Here is a 22,545-nt window from a genome sequence, read left to right on the forward strand (position 1 = left end):
CATTAAAATATAAAAAATGCAAACACAATTGAATGTTGGCCTTCTCACTTTCTCACGTTCATGATTCAACAAGCTCAAAAGTCAGAACATCCAACAAAGCCAACAAACATTTCTAATAGCAATTGCTTGGATACTTCCTTGAACAATAGAAAAAAGGAACCAATCACCTTTCTTGAAAGAGAACAAAACTTAGTAAAACCGCACGTCCATTGGTGGGGCTTGGACAACATAATCTGGCAGTTACCACAGACCACTACTATTTTGGAATATTGGCTGAACACAGTTATTCTATGCATTTGTGGGGTAGAAGATAATTAAAGTCCAGTTGGGGAAATTCTAGTAACATGGAGCCATTTACGATTCTGACCATTAACCAATGAACGGAAGCAGGCCATCCACGATGATTCTATCATCTTCTATGCTCCACCACATTAATTGGTTAAGCGCGGACTGGATTCATAATACCACGAGTATTATGGTCCAATGCCTTTTAGTCAATTGGAAAATGCAAACTTTAATAGCTTCGCTTCTCAGTTTGTGGTCTTTCTTGAAAGGAAATAGCAGAAATAAATGAATAACGCGTCAATTCTTGACTTGGTACCGGGTGAGAAGTTTTTTGGTGCAACTTTTTTCTTTCCACATAATAGACGCTTACACGAATAAAGGCACCTCACGAGGTGAGACAGTTAAGAGGATAATTAAAACACTTGAACAAGTCTTTAGTCTTCTCTTCTTTTACCATTTAGGAAGTGTTTGATTCAAATTCTGGAATCAAAATTGAGATTGGAATTGCAGAGCTCATTATGATAATACATCTTGGTTATTTTCCCTTACTCGTCTTGTTAAGGAGTGGAATGATATTCATTCTATTTAAGAGCTAATTTATTTGAAATTCAAGCTATAAGTAAGAAATGATGAAGAAGAAAATCTAACACTTTCATTTCCATAGTGGTCTACCAAACAATATATATATATATGTATAGCCTCACACACACTCTCATACCCATTTACCAAACACCTTTCAGAAGTCAGAACATCCAACAAAGCCAACAAACATTTCTAATAGCAATTGCTTGGATACTTCCTTGAACAATAGAAAAAAGGAACCAATCACCTTTCTTGAAAGAGAACAAAACTTAGTAAAACCGGCACGTCCATTGGTGGGGCTTGGACAACATAATCTAGCAGTTACCACAGACCACAGACCACTACTATTTTGGAATATTGGCTGAACACAGTTATTCTACATATGCACAAAAATAGAACACATCAAATGCAACAAAATCAAGTAGAGGAATGAAGCTATAAAAAGGCCAACCAATAAAAAAAATAACACTAGTATTAGCCCAATGATGTGGTAACTCACATGTTAAAACAGCCCCCACATTTGACATCTTGTAAATATGACACCAAAACAAAGATGACATATGACTATTTTATTGAGAAATAAAGACATGACTATGAAACAGTCAAAAATAATAGACAAAAGAAAAAAGAAAAGAGAGAGAAAGTTACCATTTACTTATTCTGTAACACAATCAACATCTTCTTCTTCATCAAGTAATGTAGCACATGATCCCCTTTCCGATGTAGAACAAGTAGCTAGACCAATATAAAGAAATAGTCACACATTTAATAAATAAAAAATACTAGAAAGGTTGTACTATTTTAAATTAGAAATCAAAATTTTGATTTACATTTACTCCAATCCATAACCAAGTGCGAATACACATCAAGGCTTCCAAGGTATTATGATAAAGTCAACATCGGTGAGAACTAATTATTCTTCCACAAGTACTAAATGCAGATTCGGATGCCACACGAGATTGGAATGGCTAGAATATCCTTTGCCATTTTTTGGAAATTAGGATACTTAACTCCATGTGTTTTCCACCAACCAAGTATGTCAAAAGTCGGAACCCTTGGTGATACGTTTTCTTCCAAATAAAAATCCAATTCCTACTTAGAAGTTAAATTTCCAGCATTGGAAGCAACAAATTTATCAAAATCATCAAAGGGATCTTTTTCAACTTCATTCCTATCACAATGCCCAAATGCATGCTCACTAGATGAAATTAATGTAATTTCACCCAAACTAAATTGAGATTGATAATCAAGAAACAACGAATAGCAATTTTGGTGGATTTCTTCAACTTTCATACAAGATTCATCACCATAAATGATAAGAAAATAATACTAGACCAATTTCATTTTATACCTCGGATCCAAAACTACAGCAATACCAAGTATCACATTGCAAGTCTTCCCAATACTTTTGATATTTAGCCATCATCTTTTCTGCCATGACTCTAATTAAACAATTTGAACATTTCATCCATTGAGCCAATGATACCTTGATGTCATAAACTTTTGCAAAAAATTCATTGGATGTAGGATATTGAGTACCAGAGAACATTTCAGTTACTTGATAGAACAATTTTAACTTCTCACAAACTTCATTACAAGCTACCCAATCCTCATCAGTTGGCAAACTGCTGTAGTATTTTCACACACTTTAACCCGTGGAAATACATCTTTATAAATTGAAACTATTTGCAACATCAGAAAAGTCAAATTTCAACGAATTTTACAACCTAAGCATAACTTTTTAGTACAAGAAATGCATAATAGATGAGCAGTTTCTTCAAAATATTCAATTCTTGCAGTAGAAGCAGTCCAATACACAACACTATCACGAATTTTTTCAATAGCACTCATTATCATTTCTAACCCATCTTTCACAATCAAATTTAGAATATGAGCAGCATAATGCATTTGAAGCACCAAACCATCCATCAACAAATCATTCAAATTAAAATTATCCATCAAACAATTGATCATGTCATCATTGGTGGAACAATTGTCTAGAGTAATAGTGGATAGTTTACGATCAACATTCCAATCCATCAATGAAATAATAAGTATATCACTCAATACTTCTTTGGTATTGATAGTGAATTTAATAGGTGCTTTATTTATGAAAATACTTTCATAATTTGCCAAATTATTGTACTATTTTGCTGATTTTTCTTATAATTTGACTTTGGTGCTGAATTTAGGGGTTCGTGATTAAAAAAAGTTTAAAAGAGAAAATTTCAGAAAATTTGTTAAGAAAGAATGTGGGTGCATCCGTGAAGTCAGGAAATTTCAAGAGCTAATGATTGTTTTATCTTTGGCTGCATTTTCTTCATGGAGCGGAGTTAAATTTATGTCTAGTTGAGAAGTAATCAAGGCACGGTGTCATGATCAATTGTGAGATCTTTTTAATTTTTCCTGTACTTAATTTTATATGTTCATGAGTATTTAATTATTTCTTGTATTTCACTGGTTACTATCATTTGGGTTTAATTGAATAATTTGGCTAACTATTCAATTGTTTGAATGATTTAATGCCAATTAAGACGTCAAGTTCGTAATCCTTGATAGTTTAATATTAGTGGCAGATGATACAATTTCATTACTTCAAAGTAGTTTAATTTGTGTTGTGGGAATAATTAATCTAGTTTAAATGAACCAACATGTGTGTTTGTTAACTAGAATTGGGTCTTTCTAATATTTAAGGTTGTGAATAGATTAAATCCTATTAGCATCTCTAGGATTATCTACTTTACAAGGGACGTAGTTAATGAGCGTCCCTTAACTACCAAGAAATTAAGGAGCGATTGGTAGTTCAGCAGTTGTTGAATTGCTATAACCAATTTATTTGTGAACATATGAGTTATTTTTGGTATTAGTGATCAATTGTGTGAACCATTGCCAAGATTATTTCCTTGACTCGATTTTGATAATTAATTTATTTTTAATATATATTATTGCATTATTTTATTTTATGTTATTTTAATTATAATTTCAAAGAAATTCTACAACTTTCCCCCTAATATCCATTGGATTTCTCTGTGAGTAGGGAGACGACCTTACTCAACACTATACTCATTAACTTTTGGGGAGTAGATAATTGATATTTAATAAATCTTGGTGGTTTGACACCTACCAGGTATGTGGAGCAGGAAAATAAATAAACCTAACTAAAAGAAATAAAATAATTTTATCATGTATAACATCAATTAGCATAAGTTAAGTTTTGAAATTTTGAAAAACTTACCTCAACATTTGACTCTGTAAGATCCACGAATCATCAATATAATGTGCAGTGATGGCCATGAAACCTTTCTTGGTGTTATTGGAAGTCCATATGTCAGTTGTAATTGCAACCTTGCTTTTGAGTTTTTCCAAGAAATTACTATTTTTTAATTTTTGCAATTCATAGATCTTCATGATATCCCCTTTGATTGTATTTCTTGTAACCATCTTGAAACATGGTTGCAAACTATTAACAAATCTTCAGAAACCTATGTGATCAACAATATCAAAGACATGATTGTACAATTCTTGTTTGCCATCAGCTTTTTTACTATCACTTCAAAGTAACATTTGCCTAATATCTTATTTAGGCTTTTTAGTACTCCTTCTAAGATGATCATGCAAGCTACTTGTCCCATAACTACTACCAGTTTTGTACTTTTTTTTACAACAGTTGCACACACCAAAATGAATACCATTATCACCTTTCTCCCTATCAAAATGATCCCAAACTTTTTATTTTAATTTTCTTTTACCTCCTTCAATTTCATATTCATCTTCATCTTGAACTTCTAAATCGATTGGCTCAACAACATTAATTGATTGTGGAGTTGGTGAATTGTCTCCTTGTTCGGATGAAATCAGATTTTCGGATGTATCCATCACAATGAAAATTCTACAAAATACATAAATTAAGTTTAAAAAAATACTAATACCGAGAGAAGTAATCAATTGGCAGCCAAGAGATGCAAATAAAGAATTGTCTAAGTAAAGACATGGAAACAATAAAGTCTTGAAAAGCCTTCTCTTGCAGTCGTGCAAGAGTATTATGATATCTTGAAAAGGTGCATCAAAGTAACATCATTTTTTCTGAGAAGAATGCGTACATGACTAACAAAATCTAATCCCAAGTTAAAAATAGTTTTAGCATAGTTTAACAGGACCACAACCTTAAAAAGACATACCTTCCAAAAACAAACTTACCAAATTAGACAGCATTTCTATCGCAATTAGAGTAAAGAAGTGGAAACAATAAATTCAGCAACAAGGCTTAATGAAACCAAACATGTAATTTTTCTTCAGAAGTAATAAATATTACCATAGGTAGACCCTGTTTTTCAGCTTCGAACTTGAGTTCGAACCATTGTTTTGAAAACTGGACTGGATCGGTCGGTTCGAACTCGACAAATTGATTCAATTAACAGTCCAAGTTTCAAAACATTAGTTCGAACTCGACAAACTCTCAATGTAAATTTCGAACTTGCGTTCGATCTCAAATTCGAGCCGAGTCGAACTCGAGTTTGAACTTAAAAAAATAAAAAATAATTATTTTACTTTTTAAAAATGAATAAAATAGAAGTTTTTCTTAAAAATGATAAAATATTAGGAATATATATGTAATTTCACAATTAAAATAAAAAATCAAATCAATTCGCGAGTTAACGAGTTGAGTATCTTTAAACTCGAGTTCGAGTCAAGCTTTGACATGAACTGCTTGCGATCAACTCGCGAGTGACTCGACTCATATGATCCCTATTCCGTTGCTTCTTTTGGTCTTGCAATTCTTCATTGACTCTATAAACCAAAATGGCATTGCAACTTAGATACATGGAAAATCTAATAAATAATCATTAAACATTGGTTAAATTACTTATTACCCTCTGTAGTTTTACAAAACGCCCAGATGATTCCCCTAAGGTTTTAAAATAGTCACATAACCCTCTTGTGATTTTGTGTAGAGTGGAAAATGTACTAAATACATAATCAGTTACGACATTCATAGTAAACGCATTTTAGAAGTATGTGTGATAAAATCTTAATATACTTGTTTGTCTCCTACAATTTGTATAAATATCCACTTTACTCTCTTGTGATTTTTGTATTTATCCAAGTAATTTCTTCATATGTTTATACAAGATAGTTAAATAGTCAATTAATTTAACATTTAAGTGATGGCACTATTGATATTTTAACTAACAATGTTACATTGCTATTTTCCACCAAATTTCACTTTACATAAAATTATAGGGGAACGAAATGGATATTTTGAAACATTAGAGGAGTCATGTGGTAATAGATAAAATCATAGGAGAGGTTATATGTTATTTACCCTCCAACATTTAAGGTCGTGGCAACGAGTTCAAAAGGACAAAATTAACATCCTTAAAGGCAAAGCAAAAACTGAATGAGAATTTCGATATGTTCATAGACATTAATGGATCTCTTTTGCTTGTCAACCAAAAACAGAAGAAAGAGAAAAAGGAAAAATTAGGCAAATCTGGCGCTAATCCTGGTCAAATTCGTTTTTGGTTTAGGTGCCAAAATTGGAGCAATAGTCATGTTCATATTGACAAGAACATTATGAAAAATGCTATCTACAAAAAAAAAAAAAAAAAAAAAAGTTGCAAACAGAAACTAGAGCAAAAATTAGGCCAAAAGCATCCAACAAATGCTGCAATTGACTCAGGTCTTCGATAGATTCGATCTATAGTGCTGTAGTAATCTCGCCTGCTACCAAACGTGCATTTGTCCTTTTCTTATTGGGATCTTAGCTACCAAACATAATTTTATGAAGCAAGTTTGCAAATATAAACTGAACGCAAAGTCATGCACGAATCTGGACTCACCTAGGTACAAGCTCGTTGCTCCGAATAAAATAGTTGCATGTCCTCATTGATACGAACAATGTAAACAAGAGACAAAATATTTCATATCAAAACTCAGTTACTTAATTATTTACTTTATTACTTGATGTTAGAAGACCAGGGTTCAAATCTCCTTACGTACCCCTTCCTCCCCTTTTAAATTTCACTCCTCTCTTATTATTGTAAAAATAAAAAAAAAGGAAAAAGCCTAAATGAAGTCTTGACAGCCACATATTTGCACTTAAGACAAAGTGGGCTGTAGGTTACCCACTGGATCAGTAACTCATTCTTTTAGTTATAGGTTTCTCTCCTTCTTCTTCTGCCTTTCCTTCCCTGCTTTCAATTATATCGCCACTTTCCTATCTGTCCTCTTTCTCCCCAGTCTCGTTGTCTCTCTGCACGGTGGTAGCCTTAACCTCCTTAGCCCCATCAACTCTTCCTCCATGTACTGACCGTTCTGCCGACGCCCTAAACCTCCTTTTCTGCCCCTGCTCTTTGCAACCTCCAACTGCCAATCCATCTCTCTCTTTTGAAATTTCATAGCCCAGATTTCCTTTGTTCCATTATTTAAGTCCCCAGTTGTATATCAACAGAGTTAGACAAAACAAATTTCTACTTCAAAATGAATTAATTTTCAAAATTGGTCAATGTCCACGTTATTGTTTTAAAATTTTGGTAATTAGTAGAATTTGCAAATTTAATTTCTTCTTGTATACCCTATTCAGAAAGCAATTGAAAGATTCAAAGATTTATTTGTTTAGTTAATCTAACCATTCATGTTCATTTGACTGCTTGGTTGGGTATGGTGGCGTAAAGTACTTTATTGCTTGACACAAAAAATTACTTGGATATGTATGCGTGTGTACGTACACATGTTTGTTTGCAATAGTTACAGCCTATGCCCTAATCAACATCACATTCATTATTCAATTTGCCTTAAAAGAAAAAAAAAAAAAAAGAGTTCAACTCTCAATTCTTTTTGTTAGGGGAGCAATTGAGAGGAATGGATGACTCTGATACTAATGGTTATGACCCTTCAAAATTAAAAGGTAAATATTGAGGTGAAAGAACCCCTCCTTTCTTTCAATTATTAATAAAATTTAAGGGGTTTTGCTAAAAACAATAATAAAATAAAACCCAAAAGTCACCTGAATCCCATGCCTCCAGGATCATTGATAATATAGTAGCAATTGGCCACTTTTTGATACTTTTACAAAAGGGCAAATTCCACTTTACCCCCCGTAGTTTAACGTTCTTTTACATAACCCTCCTATGGTTTCAAAAACTATACATAACCCCCTTATGGTTTGGATTAAAGTGTCAAAGTAACAGGAATGACCATTTGTAACGGAGTCACCTAAAATGTCAAAAATACCCTTATGTAAAGTTGAAAATTATTTATTAACCAAAGGAGGTTATATGTATATTTTGAAAACCATAAGGGGGTTATATGATAAAATATTAAACCATCAGGGGGTTATATAGTAAAATATAAAAATCATACGGGGCTAATGTGTCATGTATTTATAAGGGTAATTTCAACATTTTTAGAAATTCCGTTACGAGTGACTATTTTCATCACTTTAACACTTTAACACTTTAATCCAAATTGTGAGGATGTTATATATAACTTTTGAAACCATATGGGGGTTATGTAAAAAAAAGGCTAAACCACAGGGGGTAAAATATAATTTGCCCTTTACAAAATTATTTGTGAGAAACTAGAAAATATTGTCATTTAACGGGGACAATATATCACAAAAAGGAAACTCGAGTTTAGCAGAAGCAGCCAAAAAAAAAAAAGAAAAAACTTCAACAGATTCAGCTTTCATTTTTATTGGGGTACAGAATAAAAGTAGTAGATTATTGAAGTAAAAGTACAACCAAAAAAAAAAAAGAGGGAAAGTTATAAATGGCTAACTTCCCAGTACATGGAAAACACACAAGAAACTTGTATAATTTTCAAGCTGCAGCTGGAAGTTATTATGAATGCAATACAATGTTAAGAAAAGACGTCTACAGGGTTGCTTCTTAAATTAAATTCTCTCCTTCAGCCAAAAAGCACATAAACTTTCTGAAAAGACGAGACAAAAAGGAGGGTAATGGCACCGTCGTAGCGCACAAGATGATCAAGAAAAAAGATAGGAGAAGAAGACATGCGAAAGAACTTTACTAACCTGTCAAAGAAGCACTGGAAGATGTGGCAGTCACAAATGATCCGGGGGATACACCAAGAGCTTAAACCTATTGCTTTTGTTGCCTTTTTGCTGGGCTTGTTTCAGTTTCAAGTTCTCAATGTCTTTTGCAGAGGAGGCCACGCTAAGCTTGGTGCAACTGAGGTCAATCAGTTGGAGGGTGGAAATATGTGCTAGGCTGGGTGGAAGTCGACTAAGATAAGAGCAGTGCTTAAGAACAAGACTTTTCAGTACAGGCAGGTGATCCGCGGCTGCAACATCCCAGCTCAACAAATCTGTGCTTCCAATGTGCAGGAATTGGAGGCTCTGAAATCCCCCACTCTCTGTTCGCCACCTATCACCCTTAAACGCATTGTCCTTTAACTTGAGAACCTCAAGATTCTCCAGCTTTCCTAAGATGGACATTTGATTCCAAGGCAGCAAAGTCTTTGACAGAGTCAACTTTGTCAGCTTGCTCGGGAAATTGTGTTCTTGAGGAAGCCTTTTCAATGGGGAGGACACATCTTCGTTCAATAGCTTCAAGTTTTCAAGGAAATCTAATGCACAGAGGGTTTCAAATAAATTGGATTGGCCATTGGCCTGAAAAAGTACGGCCAATTTCCCACAAATGGCCAATTTCTTGAGCTTGGGAGTCCTTTCAAACAATTCTTTTGTACAACTCTGGGGTGAGATGGAAGACAAGGTTTGAAGATTTGCATTTACCAAGGTTTCACATCTAGGTGTTGTGGGGCAGGGCAAAGAAGTGGATGCGTTTGTATGCAAATGCCTCAGTTGTGGCATCTTCCATATGTCTGATTTGATTTGAAGAGTACGTGCAGTTGTGTCTACTATAAGAGTTTGCAAGCTCCACAGTGTAGACATTGCAGGCGGAAGGATGTCAAGTTTGCAAGACATGGAAATGTACTTCAAGAGAACTAGTTGGCACAGATCAGGGGGAAACACAGCAAATCTCAGTGACTTTGCTTCCAACACTCTAAGCAATTTGAATGCTCTTGGGATAAGGGAGACATGTTTAGCATCCAATGCAGTTTCTTCCTTGGCCGAAGTCAAGAAAGAGCGAACAGGAGCGTCAGAAGGTTTTTTAGACATATAATCCATGACATTAGCATTGATGCACAAACGACGACAATCATCCAAGGTTGGGCTCTTGGATGAAAAGATTTCCCGGTCATCCTTCTTAATTTCATGGAAGATGTTTTCCTCCTTGCCTTCCTCCTTGCAGAAGTCACGCAAAGTGTCATGGACAAGACAAGTTTTGATTTGGCCATTTGACCTCCTCTGTCCCACCATAACTAGATTCCTGTCAACAAGTTCCTCCAGATATTCCTCTGCAATATCCTCCAAGTTTAAATCTCTTTGCTGAGCCACAAATCCTTCAGCGATCCACAACCGCAGTAACTTCCAGACTGGGATGTCAAAGTCCTCTCTGAAGACACCAAAGTAGAGAAAACAAGGTTTCAAGTGGTAAGGCAAATGGTTGTAACTCAGCATTATTACGTCCTTAATGTGCTCTTCATCCCTGGAAATATAGTCATTGACGCTGTCAGCAACTCGCGACCACCAATTAGGGATCCGTCCCTTTTTTATGAGGATCCCAGCAATCACCACTATTGCCAGGGGAAGTCCTCCACATTTGTCTACTATCTTCAACTCATACTTCTGTAGTGGCTCTGGGCACTTGTTCTCGCCAAAAACCTTACTTCGGAGCAACTCATGACCCGCTTCGGGAGTTAGGAAATCCAATCGATAAGGGTCGCTCGTAGGATTTGCATGGGTAGCCACATGATTGAATCGAGTAGTGATCAAGACTCTGCTTCCCTTCTTGTTGTTTGGAAAAGCTACTTTGAGCACATCCCAATCCTTGTCCTCCCAGACATCATCCATAACTATCAAGTACTTTATGCTCTCTAGTTGTTTGCGAAGATGTCTTGCTAATTCTGGTTCTGGCATCTTATTCACTTCTTCAGTGAGTTGGCCAATAGAACCCAGAATGTTAAGGAGCACCTCCCTCTTCTCAAATTTTTGAGAAACATAGATAAATGTCCGAGCAAAGAAATCATATTCAATTTTCGGGTCATTTAAGACCTTTTTAGCAAGTGTTGTCTTCCCAAGCCCAAGCATTCCAACAATTGATATTACCTCCAGTTCCTTTGACCCGCCAGTGAGAAGCTGGATCACCTTCTCAGTTGCAGCGTCAAATCCAACCACGTTATCTTCCTCCACTGTTGGAGCCTGTTGGGACACAAGTTAAAGTATTTGCCATAATATTCATAACTTGGTATATGACTAGAAAATGGTGGCAACCACTAATGCATTAAGGCTTGGTGGAGTGGGTGGCAAAGGTTCAAACCTTGCTTCCCACCAATTTGCCACAATTAAATATGGCATTGTTTAAAAAATCCAGAAGGGTGCGTAGTGCAACCATCAGATCCGGTAGTGGTTCACTCCCCTCCAGGTTACCCCAGGATCTTTTTAGGCGCTTCCCCTCCCCCTCTCCCTCTCCATAGTGTAGGAAGCTATCGTATCCACAAAAAAAAAAATCTAAAAAATGGGGAATTTAAAGACAGAATAACTAGAAAAATAATTGGTCAACATAATTGTGATATAAGAATTTTGTATGAGCACGTTCTCATAATTTTTTTCACTAGTTTGCTCGTATCTTTCAGAGAAGATTTTTAGCTGCAATCTATCCTGATAACTAGATATCTGTGTTGAAACCCTTGTGCCAATATACAACATGCATTAATGCGAACGTAGATTATGTATTTAATCAAAGAGCTATATCTACTCGGTTTAACTTGAAAATTTGTAGCACGAAAGTATCATCAATAATGGGAGATTACTAAAACTAAACACAGCATCTTCTGTCTTCTATATAAGTGGGGGACCTTGATTTGTTGTATGCGTCCTTGTTTTTTCAACCAATTTCGCTTAAGGCTCCGTTTGGATGATTACTTTTAGGAGTGTTTTAGAAGAACATTAGTGTTAAAGGTAAATTTTGCGCATCTAAAATCCATACCATTTAAAAAGGATTGATAGATAAAAATTTGTTGTTACGTATAAATTCGACAAAACAATATGCTAAGGGTTCCCCTATGGCGACCTTGTTATATAGGAGATCGAGACATATTATAATATTCACGTGGCAAGTGAAAGCAAATAATAGGATATAGCAAAATAAAATTTTTAATAACTAAAATATGTAGGTGCAACAATTCATGATGGATCTTTAGTCACTTTCTATTTCAACTCTATTAATGCTGGCATGTATCTTTCAAAAAAAAAAAAAATCTCATTTTAACTCAATTTTTAAAAAAGTTCTTATAACTACTGACATGGTAAAAAACAAAATACAAGAGATTAAAAAAATTATATAACTAGAAAATAAAAAGTATAGCAGATATGGTTATATTGAAAAAATCACCACTAGACCAAATCCTTAAAGCATCGTTATACTTGTGATTATTAGTTATATATATATATATAATATCTGTATATATAACATATATATATGTATGTGTTATGAATGTTATATATATATATTTATAATTTATATAGGTAGTGAATGTGTATATGTGTAAATGTGTATATACACACACACACACTGTCAAGTATCATTATCAGAATATGTGTGACTACATGCACAAACATTGACTTTTAACACATTATTCGGAGTTAAAAAAATAGAGAGATTTTTTTTTTTTCAAAATTCAATACCTAAAATGAGCATCTTACTTTAGCCAATAAGGGTACACTTATACACACACACATATATATATGTATGTTATATATGTATATATGCATGTATGTATATACACACACTGTCAAGTATCATTATCAGAATATGTGTGGCTACATGCGTAAACATTGACTTTCAACACATTATTCGGAGCTAAAAAAACAAAGAGTTTTTTTTTTTCCAAAATTCAATGCCTAAAATGAACACCTTACTTTAGCCAATAAGGGTACATAAATAAATATATATATATATATACACACATATATATAGTATGTATGTATATATATATATATGCATGTTTGTATATGTACACACACTGTTTGTATATGTATCATTATCAGAATATGTGCGGCTACGTGTGTAAACATTGACTTTCAACACATTATTCGGAGTTAAAAAAACAAAGAGTTTTTTTTTTGTTTTTTCAAAATTCGATGCCTAAAATTAACATCTTACTTTCTTTTGACTGCTGGATCAAAGGTAGTTTCACCCCTGATATTTTCTGGCATGCACCATACATCCAAATCCAATAATGTTATTAATAGTGCAGGAATCATCAAGAATAACACGACAAACAGATCAAAATTCAATTTCCTAACTCGCACCAATATTGTTCTTTTCCCTTGTTTCTTTTTGTTGTTCAAGAAAATATCGATCCAAACATCTAAACGGCAGCAAAGCCATAATCGGAAGGAGAGATAGGTGATAGCTTTAGTTTACCTGCTTTTTCTTGGCACGTTCTTTGGCCATTTCCTGGATGTGTGCCGCCTCCAAGCGAGCTCCCACCCGGTTCTCCTCATATAGGGCCTTCACTTTTCGACTGACTGCTTCAATTTCTTTCCCCAGTTCGTGAAGCTTGCTCCCGTATTTGCCAGCTTTGAGTATTTTGTCAATCCCTTTCTTGGCACTTTGCTGCGAGGATTGGACGATGTATTTTTCAACCACATCTTCAGCTTCGGTTACCACCCTTTGGATCTCTCTCCGCAACACCTTCAGGGACTCGATGCTGCTGTCCATTTCAGTGTAGTCCTTAAGAAAGCCATTCAAGACCTTAAGTTCTTTGCATAATTCCTCAACATTCTCCCTCACATCAGCTATTAAATGGACATTATAGAGCAGTATTTGCTTAAAGTTTTCTAAGACAAAACTCACAGCAGCTTCTGACATTTTTCTCTCCTCACCCCCTCTTCCCTCCCTCTCTGTCTCCCTGATCTATATCTACTAAGGTTGGTTGATGGAGTTCGGTTATTGTTGTGTAGACTAAGCATGATCAGTCTCCAACGGGACTTAAATAATACTAGGTGCCAACTTCACCAGAAGTTGACTCAGGTACCGGCCCAAAGTCGTTGTTCTATAATATTAATTCTTTATCAAGAAATAAATATAACTTTTTTTAGGGAAACCAAATATAAATATATAGATGATACAAGAATGTTTGCTTTCGCATATGACTTTGTCTGAAATGTTTTGGATAGTAGATTATTTGAAATAATTATTGTAACACTTTTATGATGTGATATATGTGAAATAAAATAATAATTAAAAAAATAAAAAGTATGTTGAATGATGTGTTTATAACGTAAGCAAATAATTTTTAGATAAATAAATACTATCCCAACACACCAATAATTTGTGCCTCACTCTGTCGTACCAATAATTTCTTGGTCGAATTCAAGACTCATTTTGATTTATATCACGCGTGAAGTTACAGTAACCACCAGAGAATGAACAATCAAAGTCTTGTTCTTACGTCGTTCACGCTTGAATCAAGAAGGTATTATTTGAAATAATGTTTGTACTTGCATTATAAATATATTTTTAATCACCATTTTATCTGATTAATTATATTTTTACTTTACATATATTTTATTATAAAAAGTGTTATAATAATTATTTTAAATAATATTTTAAGTAACACTATGTTCAAACACTCTCAATATTCAATAAAAGAGCCATTGATTAAACGAGGCCAGGATCATCAACTATGTCAAGGGGCTGCGTATGCGCGTTAGGAGTTCAATTCTCGGGCGACTGCGGACTGGTCGAACCAGTGAGTAATGGAGCAATTGTACTTTTAAGCATAGAAGTTCCAATAATATATTAATATATATGTCATTATTAACAATTGATGTTTAATTCCACATAGTTTTCGAGATACGATGCATATGTATTTTGCGGCATTTATGCCAATATCTGGATTAGATATCTAGGAAACTAAAGGAAACAAAAGAACAAAAATGAACACATATGAAATAGGGTAATTTACACATCATCCCCTGTAAATTCATAGATTGATACATTAGACTCTCTTAACATTTCAAAATATTCATCTAACCTCATCCCTTGGTTTCATGTAAACTGAACAATGTTCATTAAATACTAGTACTACCCTCTGAGTAGTAAATTGAACAACTGCCAAACTACTTTATGTAAAATTATAGGAGAATTATGTAGGTAAATACAAAAACAACAAGGGTAAAATGGATATTCATACAAATTATAAGGGATTAAGTGAATGTTACGATTCAATTACATGCACTTTTAGAGTGCGTTTGATTCAATCGTTGTAATTGTTGGTGCATGTTATACAAGCCACAGGGAATTATCTGTAATTTACCCTATTAAATATATTCAGTAAATCAACATTGAAATAAAAATGGTAATGTGGCATACATGATAGTTTAGCTTAGTAGTAAAGTTTTTTTTTTTTTCCTTTTTTTACAATGAAACGAAAGTGGTAATTTGGCATACAAGATAATTTAGGTTAGTAGTAAAGTTTTTTTTTTTTTTTTTTTATTGGTGCAAGCGAGGTCCAATACTCCATGGTTCATGTTTTGAAAGACATTTCGTTTTTAGTAAAAAATTATTGAACCACTAGGAACACCAAAAACAGTCAAATCACCTCCGGTTCTTCAAAATCCGTGTCCGGCTGATCGGATTCACCTGTGTGGTTGCAGAAATAAGCCAATGCAGACTAAGCCCGATCTACTGTGGCTCACAAATTCATCACTGGGCTGGATATATGAAGTTGCTGTTAATGTTGCATTCAATTAATTCAAGTTACTCCTTCCATATTACTATTATTTTTTTGTCTCTCCCAATTCTTCTTCACTCGATATATAAAAATAGCCTTGCATCTTAAACCCATAGACCAGAAAATGGAAACCAATAAATTCATAAAGTATATGCCTTTGTCACAAGTTTTGCAATATGTATTTTATTCTCAAGTTATTCTTGAAATGTTACTCCCTGTTCATTCCCAACTCTGAGAAGAAAATTATCCTGTCATAGATGTTGAGGGATCTCTTGTACCTATGAAAGAAACAGGAAAACAAAAAATCTTAAATACACTAACGTTTAGGCGAATGTCGTGCATGAGTATCCTTTAGTTTATGTATGTGTGGGGATATTGATATATTTATTTGGTTATTAAATACACTGCCTTAGCCTCAAGTTCAACTTTTAAATTCTTTATTTTACTACCAAGTCTTTGGTGAGTAATTAACTGGGAAGTACTAGGTTTCAAGTTTCAACATTAAAAGCATTGAACGACTTGTGGGTTTTCAGTCCATGGATGTGGATTTAGTAATTGAGTCGAACCTTATTAAATCTTATGTGTCACTCATATTTCATTCCTTGGTTGTTTGTATTATTATTTTTTTCGACAACGAAACCAATTATATAACATATTTTATCCTAATTTATAGGAGAGGGGGAATCTAAGGAAGCTTGTGTGTAGGGACTAATAGATATGCAGATCTGATTAAATCAAGAGAATACTGTAGCACCACCTCTAAATTTTTCTTTTTTTTTTACTACAGGTGGGGTTTAGATCCCCACTTATAGTCCAAAGAGGGACTTAGAGGGTAACCGAGCTCAGCTCAGTGGTTCTTTGGTTGTTAACCACTCGGTTGTTTGTATTAAATGGTTATATTTCGTGATTTCTCAAGAATTGACTGTTCAGTGCCCGGATCCCAACACAAATAATCCCTGTAATTTGTCAGATGAAGAAAGTGGGAGATAGAAAATACAATAAAAGCAATGCATGATTGAGAGTACAGCAAAAATTCTTCCGGTGTGGACAATGTGCTGTCTACAAAGAAAGTTGCAGACAGAAACTAGAGAAAAAGTAACGCCCAAAGCTTCCAAGGAATCCTGGAATTTACAGGGTCTTCGCCAGAGTCTTTCTATAATGCTGCACTAGTTTTCTTAGCTACCCTACCCTACATGCATTTGTCTTTTCTGAGTCTTTCTATAATGCTGTACTGAGCTATCGTTTGGCAAACACATTTTTGGCCAAATTTATCTTCAACAAATTTTCTAATAATTTTAATTACAATAATTTAAAAATTTTAAATTATATATTCAAAAATATTCAAAAATTTTCATATTTTAAAATTTTTTTTTACAATAATTTATAATAAAATTTTAGATACATATTCAAAAAAACTCATTTATCAAACAGAGCCTAGATTTAGATTTCCTCAGCTAGGCTAGTCTTTCTATAGTGCTATAGCAATTTTGTCTGCTACCATACATGCATATGTAATTTTCTTAGCTACTATACATGCATTTGTCTTTTCTCAAGTCTTCGCTAGACCCCATGGGTCTTCACTAGACCATGCGCGCATTTGTCTTTTATTAAGTCTTCGCTAGACTCCTCGGGTCTTCGCTATTTGTCTTTTATTAAGTCTTCACTTCACTCCTTGGGTCTTCGCTAGACTCTATAATGCAGTCGTGCTGTTCAATGTTTTAAAGCTCAGACAGCTAGTTGAATCGATGAGGTGTTAGGGTTAAGATTCAACCGATCGGATCGATTTAATTCTGGTTCAATAATTTTTTTAAAAATAATTTATGTAAATATATATATGTACAAAATAAGACATGCAATGGACTCATTTAAAACTTTATATGATAAATAGTTTAATATTTTTTGAATGACTTGGATATTCAAAAATAATTTTTTTAAATTATAAGTTGGAACAAATAAATTTTATCTCAATTTCAATTATATTTACCACAAAATAATCTTAAATTCAATCCAAAATATACCACAATATTTTGAAATTATACAAAATCCACATTTATGGGAATTTAGATATTGTGAGTTTAAATTTTAATTTACGTATTTGGGATTTAGAAATTGCAATTAAAACAAAAAGAAGTTTGGAGTTTAAAGGAAGTAAAAAAAGTCTAAATTAAAATGCAAACTTAATAAGAAACAAAAAATGAGATAAAAGTGAGTGGTTGTGACATTTAATAATTAGTCTTTAGGGTTTAAGAAAAATAATTCTTTTTTAAATTTTTTTTTGAAATTAATGGACAAAAATAAAATTAAAAGATGGAAGAAAACATCAATAAATTAAAACTAAAGAGGTTTGATTAAAAAGGAAGTGACAAAAGAAAAGAGGGGAGAGAGAGAGAGAGTTGAAGATTAGAAAGAAAGAGTCATAAGAGAATGAGATTTTGTAGAGAAAACAGAGAAAAGAAAGATAGATGTTTATTTTATATCAATGAGTTATCATAAAAAATTCATAGGATGTGATAGTACAATGGTTACTACATTGGTTTTTCATCACAAAGGTCATGAGTTTGATTCTTAGTAGCTGCATTTAGCAAAACTTTAAAAAATATTAAGAGGAAAGTTAAAAAACAGGAAACCACTGGTTCTGACGGGTTTAATTGGTTTTAATCGGTTTTCTGACAAAGTCAACTATATTATAGAATTGAACCAGTGCCATGGCCGATTCGCGGTTCAACCGACCGGCTCAGTCCGATTTTCAAAACATTGGTAATTTTCCCTGCTACCGTACAAGCATTAATTTTCTCTGCTACCATGCATGCATTTATAATGATGTAGTAATTTTCCTTGATACCAGACACGCATTAATATTCTTTGCTGTCATACATGCATTTGCCTTTGTCTTTTTTTACTTCCAAACAAGGGCCAGTTTGGAACCTTCGTTTTTTGTCAAGTTTGTATGATACTAGTTTTTTAACAACTTTTGCTACAGGAATCTCAAAAACTTATCAAAGTTTTTAACCTATACACTTTAAAATATCCAAAATCCAAAAAATCCAAAATTCCCTTCCCCTTTTCTTTTTCTTCCTCCCTTGCCCCAACCCACCACCACCTCCGTCGCCGGCCACCACCTCCGCAGCCAGTTTCGACGCCGATCACCTCTCTCGGTGCCGATCTTTTTTTTTTTTTTTCCTTCCCTCTCCCCCCTCTTCCTCCCCTGCCATCCTTCCCTTTTGCCCGATTTTGATATCCTTTCTCTTTTTTTTTTCTCCCTCTCCCTCTTTCCCACTCCTTCCCCACCACCCTTCCCTTTCCCCTCTGGCCGATCTGGTCGTGAGACCAGCTCGCACCGAGGGAGGGTGAGGGTAGTGGGGGAAGGGGAGTAGAGGGGGAGAAGGAAAATTGCAAAATAAAAAAAAATTTCCCACTGCTGGTCTTCTTTTGTAGAGGCAGGCGAGGGAAAGGGGATGGGGAGAGGGGAGGAGAGGGATGGCGGGGGAGGGAGAAGAGAGGTGGCGGGGGAGAGGGGAGGAAATGGGTGGCGGGGGAGGTAGAGGAGGGTTCCGGGAGAGGAGAGAAAAGGGTGGCGGGGGGAGGGAGAGGGAGAGTGGTGGGCAGGAGAGGGGAGAAAAAAAAAGCAAAAAAAAAAAAGTTGCAGAAAGTTGCTACTTCATTAGCCATAGTTGCGGGAGAGGGAACAGGGGAGGGGAAAGGGGAAGGGAGAAGAAGCAGGAAGGGAGGAAGGAAAAGAAAAAAGAAAGAAAGAAAGAAAAAGAAAAAAGAAAAAGAAAGAAAGAAAAGGAAAAGGGAAAAAAGTTTTTCATCTCACAGAGTTTTTCTACAACTTCTACAGTGATTTACAGTAAAGTTTTATACAAACACTCAAAAAACTCACCTTCCAAACGGGGCCATAATTTAAGACCCTTTAACTCCTTGCTAGACTCCGCATGATGTAAGACTCCATCGTTATTCACTAGACTCTGTAATGCTGTAGTAAATTTCTCTGATACCATACATGCACTAATTTTCGCTACTGCCTACATGCATTTGTCTGTCCTTTTGTATTGCCAAACTAGACCCCGTTTGACAAGTGAGTTTTTTAGATGTTTGTCTAAAATTTTATTGTAACTTATTGTAGAAATTTTTTAAAAAATTTTTAAAGTGTGTTTTTTTAAAATATTTTGAAGCGTATAGTTTAAGAATTTTGAAAAGTTTTTTAAGGTTACTGTAGCTAAAGTTTTTAAAAAACTTATAGCAAACAAATTTGGCAAAAATCTTGGTTGCCAAACGACTCAAGTTTTTGTTAGACTCTACAGAATGTAAGATTCCTTAGGTCTCCTTTAGACTCTATAATTTTGCGGTAATTTTCGCTAACACCGTGCATGCATTAATTTGCTCTCCTACCGTATATGCATTTGTCTCGGTCTTTTCATACTATCAAACATAATGTAAGACTCCTTAGGTTTTCGCTAGACTCTACAAAATGTAAAACTTCAAAGCAGTGATGGAGCCAGGAATTTTTTCTTGGGGAGCGAAAATTTTTTCGAATAAAATTATTTTAGTATGTTATGTTCAAAATAATTTTCATCTATTTAAATATATGGCATCTTAAAATATCAAATATTAACTTTAATTATAAAGGTATGTCTATTTCATAAATATGTAGCATAATCATAATTAAAATTAAGACAAGAAATAACATTTGATTAAATATCTTATAACATCACAAACTACCTAAGTTGCACATTATGAGAAGATGCTCCAATATGTCACTTGTGCAAAAACAAAAATATAACTATGCAATATAAATATAACTATTTTCAATTAAAAAGAGATAAAAATTATGTTAACATACCTTGAATTTCATCCTCTTTTATTAAATGTAAATTGAGCTTTACGTTCTTTCATAGAACTAAATTCATCTATAATTGAATCAATGCTAAATTTTCGAACAATTTTCTTTTTTTATGTACATTGTTAGACAATTATTCAAGAAATTATCTTTTATCTTGTTTTGAAGTTTTGTTTTGATTATCTTCATAATTGAAAATGTCCATTCTATAGACTATAGAATGAAGCCAGGATTTTTTCCTTGGGAGAGGGGCCAAAATTTTTTTGAACAAAATTATCATAATATGTTATATTCAAAATAATTTTCATCTATTTAAATATATGATATCTTAAAATATCAAATATTAAATTTAATTATAAAGGTATGTCTATTTCATAAATATGCAGTATAATCAGAACAAAAATTAAGACAGAAAATAACTTTTGATTAAATATCTTATAACATCACAAACTAACCAAATTGTACATTATGAGAAAATGATCCAATACGTCACTTGTGCAAAAACAAAAATAAAACTATGCAATATAAATATGACTATTTTCAATTAAAAAAAGATAAAAGTTAGCATACCTTGAAATTTCAACCTCTTTTCTTAAAAGTAAATTGAGCTTTACATTATTTCATAGAACTAAATTCATCTATAATTGAATAAGTGCTAAATTTTTGAACAACTTCCTTTTTTTATGTATATTGTTAGACAATCATTCAAGAAATTATCTTTTATCTTGTTTTGGAGCTTTGTTTTGATTATATTTATAATTGAAAATGTCCGTTCTATAGTTGTAGTTGATACATGAAGAGTGAAAACAAATATAATCAATCTGTCAACAACAAGATATATCACCTTAATTTCTTATCTTCACCAAGCCTTAAAGTAATTATTTGTATATTTGTATATGGGTCAACAAGAGGATATAGATCACTAATTAAAATTTTTTTTTATCAATTAGGCTAAGTTGTATATTTGTATATGGACCAATAAATTAATTATTTTTATTTTAGCCCATTCATAATTATGAATTGACTCTTTTATTATAATATATCAAATTGGGCCAATTTACTATGGATCATCAAATTATATATTTAATTTTTTGAATGTTAAATAATTAGCACAATAAAAAATAAATAACTTTTTTTGAAGAAAAAATTATATCAAAGGTGGCTAATTCACACACACACACACACACACATATATATATATATAAACTCTCATAATATAAACTAAAATTGTAAAAAATTAGGGAAAAACAACTTTGTCTTATACATATATATATATATATTTTTTTTTACGAAAACGTTAAAACTTGTATTGAAATCAAAGCAAGCTATACAACTTGAGCAACGGCCCATGCGGAGCTTTACAATTGTGTCATTCGACACTGAGGACTTAGATATTCCTCATCTTGCACTAAAGTAGTAGCATACATGCTAATTCTTCTACCTAAACCATTACACTGATTGCCAGCCAAGCTAAATGAGCAATTCATAAACAAAGCTTTCAGCATGTGGATATCCTCTAGATGAGCAAAAAGTCTGATATCACTAGTCTTGTTTATTCTCAAAAGTCGCAGCATCTGAAGGGAAGGAACCAGCAAATTTACCTCTGCCCAAGGCAGTTGTCTTACCTTGACCAACGCTAACTTGATTGCTGTAGCGTAGTCCAGCAATGTGTCTCCTGAACTTCTGTCCGTCAAGGCCCATACTGCATGCACATTAGTTCCTTGTTGAGCCACTATGCCTATACCTAATGGCTTCCCTTCGTTTGGATGACTGATGTCCACTGTAACGAGCATCATGTTACTGTCCGCACTACCGTTCTGCTGCTCTTCCATCCTTGCCGTTGTTTCTGGATTGCTCATTTACTGTTGTCCATGGAGCACTTCAATGTATTCGATCCATTCGAAGTGAGCTTTCTGTACAATTTCAAAAGGGTGACGACATCTATTGTTAAAAATCTTCTCATTCCTGGCTTTTCAAACTTGCCAAAGAATGTTCACAGTAAGAACCTGGTG

At 33.8% G+C, this 22,545-nt stretch overlaps 1 protein-coding gene across 3 annotated transcripts; it reads right to left on the minus strand.

Moving 5' to 3' along the window:
• Window positions 1-1,545: 1,545 nt before the first annotated feature.
• Window positions 1,546-13,898, minus strand: LOC113751066 (putative late blight resistance protein homolog R1B-14). Of its 3 annotated transcripts, none has more exons than XM_027294924.1 (3): window positions 13,380-13,898; window positions 8,903-11,152; window positions 1,546-1,602 (listed from the first exon to the last, which is right to left on the minus strand). In XM_027294924.1, exons 1-2 carry the CDS (start codon window positions 13,824-13,826, stop codon window positions 8,933-8,935), a joined length of 2,667 nt encoding a protein of 888 aa, XP_027150725.1. In that variant the 5' UTR covers window positions 13,827-13,898; the 3' UTR covers window positions 1,546-1,602; window positions 8,903-8,932. The 3 variants fall into 3 exon arrangements, with proteins under 3 accessions (XP_027150725.1, XP_027150724.1, XP_027150723.1); XM_027294923.1 differs by lacking the exon at window positions 1,546-1,602 and adding an exon at window positions 8,534-8,799; XM_027294922.1 differs by lacking the exon at window positions 1,546-1,602 and having other exon boundaries at window positions 8,534-11,152.
• Between the last annotated feature and the right edge of the window lie 8,647 nt (window positions 13,899-22,545).

This window comes from Coffea eugenioides, chromosome 11 (assembly GCF_003713205.1).
Source record: "Coffea eugenioides isolate CCC68of chromosome 11, Ceug_1.0, whole genome shotgun sequence".
NCBI classification, from domain to species: Eukaryota; Viridiplantae; Streptophyta; class Magnoliopsida; order Gentianales; family Rubiaceae; genus Coffea; species Coffea eugenioides.